A 5,501-nucleotide genomic window follows, 5' to 3' on the forward strand; every position below is an offset into this window, starting at 1 on the left:
GTTTGGTAGAGAGAGAATTCTCTTTATTTCCTTAAGTGTTTTTGAATTATGAAGAGTTATGAAAGGTTGGTTGGAGAAATGGGTAAAGTAACCTTATATGTGGTCCCTATTTTTCCAACTTTTACAATTTGTCCTTATAAAATAAACGTACTAAGGTACGTATTACACCGACTAAAAACATATATAAATATATACACAATCCTATTACTAATATAGAATATTAGCCCTACACACAACTTTTTTGAAAATGCAAAGTTATTGACATTGTTACAAAAGTAACACCGAGTGATGAATTGTTTGACCTTAAAGTCAAATGTATAATCGCTCAATTACTTTTTGAGAAAAACATATCACATAACAAAGTTATATAACTTAACAAAAACAAAATGTCAAAAAGTACACTAGTACCCTTCAGGTACATGTTTCAAACTACCTCTTTCTAAACATATATCAGGTTCTCAACGCTGCATAATACGAAAACAAAAACGACAAAGAAAACGATAACAAAAACCGACAGTTACTTCCCCACCAGCCACAAGTATCCATTTCTCTCAACTTGTTTGTCTATGCGTACATATTATACCCAACTGCTAAAACCGCAACAATAATAGCAGCAGCGCCGGCAGCATAATAATACATGTAGTTGTTTGACTTCTTACGTTTCAACATCACTTTTTGAAACGAGTCCGACCCTTTAACCCTGTGGCTTTTGCCTCTGACTTTGATACTCTCTTTTGTCTTCACTGGCGCTTTCACAACCTCCTTTTCGTTTGCTTCCTCCGGATCCACTGCAGCCTCCTCCACCGTTGCTTCCTCTGCAGCCTCAGGAACAGGCATGGAAGCCTGCATTTTCTTTTTCTCTTTCTTCTCGCGATCCTGAAACAAAGTTGACCAGAAGGAGTATGGACGAGCCAAGCATTGCGCATATAAAAAAACTTGAATCAAGTAGACCTTAAATGATATTGGGCCTAAACATAAGCTTGTTTAATAAAGAAGCCTGAGCTCGAGCTTTACTTATCAACCTCGGGTTGGCTCGCGAGCCTATACAAGACTACTATTATCGCAATTTTTATTTAAAATATTTATATAATAACAGTTAATTTATATAAATATATTACAAAAATAGCTAAATAATATATATAAAATAATTATAAATAAACAACAAACAAGCCGAGCTCGAGCATGGAAAACAACTCACGAGCCGAGCTCAAGCTCTCTTATAGATTAATCGAGCCATCAAGCTCTAGCTCGTTTACAACCCTATGAGAAGTCAAACAAGTTTCAAAGTTGACCAAAAGTCCAAAAAGAAGTTCATTTTATAATAAGAAAAGACCTTGAGCTTTTTCTCGGCTTCCTTTTCGGCTTTCTTTTTGGCTTTAAGCGCAGCCTTTTCAGCCAGCTTCTTCTTTCTTTCCAAAGCCTGCTTTGCCTTGCCAATCTCCTCCTCCCTCCTCATCTCCTTCAGCTTTGCTTCATCCACCACTTCGGTTTCCACCGGCTTTTTCTCCACCCTGAAAACTTCTTCCTCCTCCTCTTCTTCTAATACTAATTTCTTGTCCTTACTCTTTTTTGCTTCTTTCGGTTTTTTACCATCTTTTTCTTTCACAACTGGAGGTGGGGGTGGAGCGGGATCTTCCTTGGGTTGCTTCGCCTTCGGTTTTGCTACAACCTCCGGTTCAACGGGAACGGGGGCCGGTGATTCTTGTGGGACCAAAGGCTTCTCTCCAGGATTCTTCATTCGCCCATCCTTGCTGAGCTGGCGGATGTCAAGTGATTGCAATATTCTTTTTTCATAATCTTCCCTGAATGCTTTACTACTATTCCACTCTGACATGAATTTGTCCACCTAATTGCAATAAACGAATATAAGTATTAAATGAATGTATTTAAAAATTGTTCGGAGGCGTTTAACAAACCTCAGATGTTGAAAGCTCTATAAGGGCATTCACGTCCTTATTTGCAGCCAGTCTTCTTGCATCGTTCAAGAGGGAACGGTTTTGGTAGAAGCAAGTATTCTGGAAGGACAGACAAGACACAAATGATCAAAACATCCTTTTTTTAATTCATAAGTGAAATTACCAACATACCCCTTCTTCACGTTTATTCCTCAACTCACGAATCTTATCATAGACCTTATCCCTTTTCTCAATGACTACACGCAACTCCTCCTCTAAAGAAGCAATCACACTGTTTATGGCCTCTTTTTCAGCCTCCACTGTCTTAAGCTTGTCCTTAATAGCATTTTGATCTTTGCGGGCCCCGTCAAGATCAATGCCAATGGACTACAAACAACATGAGATCATGATCATGATTAACAATACCCTTAAGCTATACAGATTTTCAAAAGAGGTGTTCTTACTTTGACTTGGTCTTGAATGGCGTCCTTTTCGCCAACAGATTTCTGAACTTCCGCCCTCATAGCAGCGTTTGCAATAACCTTATCCCTCGTCCCTTCAAGTTGTTTGATTTCTCTTATGATTTGTTTCTCCTCGTTTAGAGTGATACTTTCATGTTGAATGCGGTATTGCATGCTCTTAATCTACATCAAAAGTAAAAATCAAATATCAAAATGAAACAAAAAGAGAAAGCACTGGCCATTTTTATTACTTAAAATAAACTTCATCATGCACTAAAAAACCGTGCTTACAACATCATTGAGTTCTTCCTCAGATGAACAAATATAACCTCCTTTGTTGTCTCTATTCGCATTGTTCGGGCCCCGCAGTTTGCCTAAAGCCTGCTGCAGTGGCTCGATTTCTTTTCTCTTGCCATCCATGATTGTCCTGAAATGGTTTTTTTCTTCAACGAGAGCCTTAAGTTGACCTATTACTTGTGCCCGTTCATTCTACAAAGGAACAAAATAACAATTTAAAGTAATTATTAAGAGTTCAAGGCAAACATGTATTTAAACTTAAGAGCACCGGTATGACAAATTACCCTTTTTGCCCTCAGCTTTTCGGTGATGGGATCACGTGCCAAATTAAGCCTTTTGAGATCCTTATCAGCCTGATCGAGTTTCGCTTTCAGATTCTGGTCTTCAACTGTCCGGTATTTAACAAAATAAAGCGAGTGAAACTTTTTCTCTTCGGGCCACTCATCAACAGCGTCTTTTGGAAAGGTGGGTTCGGGTGCTTTCTCTACACGAACCGATTCCTTATTATTAACACCGGATTCATTTTTACCTACATGACCGTTAGCGCTGATCTCTTTCTTCCCGTTTTCAACTGACACGTGAGCTGGTTCAGACGCAGCAGCATCGATAGCCATGATGTTTCCAAGATCAACTAACTTCACTAGTCTTCAATAGTCTGTAGCAGAAAACAGGAAATATAACATGAATTTTATTTATTAGATTACCTATAATAAAGCTTCACAACCTCCATAACATAAACACTAATTTGGGAACTATAATAATAAAAAATAATCTGATTAATAAGCTAGCTGTAGATAAGAAAGGTAAGGGACTTTCAGATACATCATGTGTATCTATCTAGTCATTTTCTCAATATAAAGTGATATAAATCGATTTTGTGCGGCCCTAAAACCATTAACTTTCTGATTTTTGAATGTGTCTTGAAGTTACTTTTGGAATATAAATCAATTTCGAGTGACCGTAGAACTTATTACCTTTCTGATTTTTGATTGATTAAGGTCAAAATAATGAAAGTTTTATATATAAATATATATATGTATATGTATATTAAAAAAACTACATGTAAATTCCAATCCCGATTAATCACTAGTCCCTCCGATTAATTCAATTAGACAAATCATATATCAAACACAAGAAGATCGAGTAATCGTTACAAACAAGACATCATATCATAAATCAAACAATAGCATCAATTCATTCGCATGCATCCGAAATCAGATCCGATTTCAATTGCAAAACCCAGATCCGATCAACAACAATTTAATAAAATAATTAAAAATATTTACCAGAAATTGAAGAAAAAACTGGTGATTTATGTGTTACAAGTGAAGACTAGTTTGGGGCTAATGATCGAGATCTCCGAATGAATGTGTGTGTGTATATATATAATGGATAGATATAGACATATTGTGAGTAGTTCCGTTTACTTTTTTATTTTTTTAATAATTATTATTATAATAAAATAATAGATGTATGGGTAACCTTTTTTACTTAAAATGTGTAGGAATACAAGAGATGACTCGTTTATAAGAAGCAACTAACTAAAAGTTGAAGTATGCATAAATGACAAGTCATAGGAATGTTTTTATTATCAAGAAAAAGGAATGCCAATGTCCATATTCACAAATGTAATGTATATATTGAGTATCAATGTAATGTGTATTAGGTGTTTCTATCTACTTAATTTACGTGTTAATTGGTGAAGTCTAATTTCTGAAAACTGTTTAAAATTACTTGAAATTTAATATTTTGATGAATATCGGTTTCATTTATTTTGCTTATCATATAACATGTTTGATAAAAAATGGTGAAATTTGTTACATTTTGTTACTTTTGATGTAACATTCTTTTTATAAGTTATGCAAGTTATAATATGTTTGTAGATAATTGTTTGTTCGTTCTTGGATTGTTATGAATCACATGCTTGTTAATGTGTTGTTTCATCCATCTTAGCCACAAAGAATTTCGATCAGCGTTATATTATGACATTCGTCAATTTTCAAACCCGAAACCCAATCCATTTTGAATTTTAAGATGTATTATAGTTAATAAAATTTAGAAGTTTTTTTTAGCAATACCATTACATTTTATTTAGCTTTAATAAGTTCTTTTTCATAGAGTTTTAAACTTTATCAAAACTTACATTAAAGGAAGTGACCCTGATTTTTCGTCCTCTTTGACCCCATCATTGTCAAAGTATGTCCGGCGAGTTCAATAGACAAGATCCAAAATTAATGCTCTGCTTTAAATACAATGAGACACACTATGACCGTTTCCTATTCATTATTTAAAGAATTACACGTCTTTGGGACTTTTAATTCGATGGTAATAATCTCTCGTAACCTATTTTAAAATGTCAATAGATGAAACCTTGTTAGGATTGTATTCACGTTAAGAGAAATCTTAGAGACATTCCACCATATCACTCGAACACAGAACACACTCTAATTGCTCGCATAACACTTCTGTAATTCAATCTCACCCTAGTCGCATGTCGGAACCCTGACCAAGCTTGCGGCCTCCAATTTCGAACTTAAACAAGGTAATTGTTATAGTTTTCTTGATCAATTCCTTGCACAAATCGTACTCACTGTCAATTTCAATTGACACGGGTGTAACATTCGTTAAATTTCAAACACGAACTGTTTTAAATTTTTTTCGAATATTCTTTTTTATAATTGATATGTTTATTGATTACTAGTGTTATTGCAATGTTATAAATTAATACCGAGTTCCATTCTCAAGTATTTTATGCCTTTATTACATTTATATCAAGTCCAGGGGTGTAAAGCGCCAAGATCTAAAACTTGTTGAAGACCCACTTGTCACGTTACGCAATGGGCTTTTC

The 5,501-nt window shown here is 35.0% G+C and overlaps 1 protein-coding gene across 1 annotated transcript; it reads right to left on the bottom strand.

Moving 5' to 3' along the window:
* Window positions 1-348: 348 nt before the first annotated feature.
* On the bottom strand, window positions 349-3,992 carry LOC143604297 (proton pump-interactor 1-like). The gene is made up of 8 exons (XM_077080822.1): window positions 3,940-3,992; window positions 2,938-3,298; window positions 2,648-2,845; window positions 2,360-2,539; window positions 2,088-2,282; window positions 1,917-2,015; window positions 1,334-1,846; window positions 349-876 (listed from the first exon to the last, which is right to left on the bottom strand). Exons 2-8 carry the CDS (start codon window positions 3,265-3,267, stop codon window positions 565-567), a joined length of 1,827 nt encoding a protein of 608 aa, XP_076936937.1. The 5' UTR covers window positions 3,268-3,298; window positions 3,940-3,992; the 3' UTR covers window positions 349-564.
* Window positions 3,993-5,501: the final 1,509 nt, after the last annotated feature.

The sequence above is a fragment of the Bidens hawaiensis genome, unplaced genomic scaffold (genome assembly GCF_021521415.1).
Source record: "Bidens hawaiensis isolate Kalapana, Puna unplaced genomic scaffold, B.hawaiensis_p1.1 tig00064678_1, whole genome shotgun sequence".
NCBI classification, from domain to species: Eukaryota; Viridiplantae; Streptophyta; class Magnoliopsida; order Asterales; family Asteraceae; genus Bidens; species Bidens hawaiensis.

Bases quoted from the DNA above. Each gene is read 5' to 3' on its own strand.
- LOC143604297 (XM_077080822.1), bottom strand. From the start codon at position 3,267: ATGGCTATCGATGCTGCTGCGTCTGAACCAGCTCACGTGTCAGTTGAA. The intron at 2,283-2,359 runs GTAAGAACACCT...TGTTGTTTGTAG, and splicing joins CCATTCAAGACCAAGTCAAA to TCCATTGGCATTGATCTTGA. The intron at 2,016-2,087 runs GTATGTTGGTAA...CTGTCCTTCCAG, and splicing joins GGAATAAACGTGAAGAAGGG to AATACTTGCTTCTACCAAAA.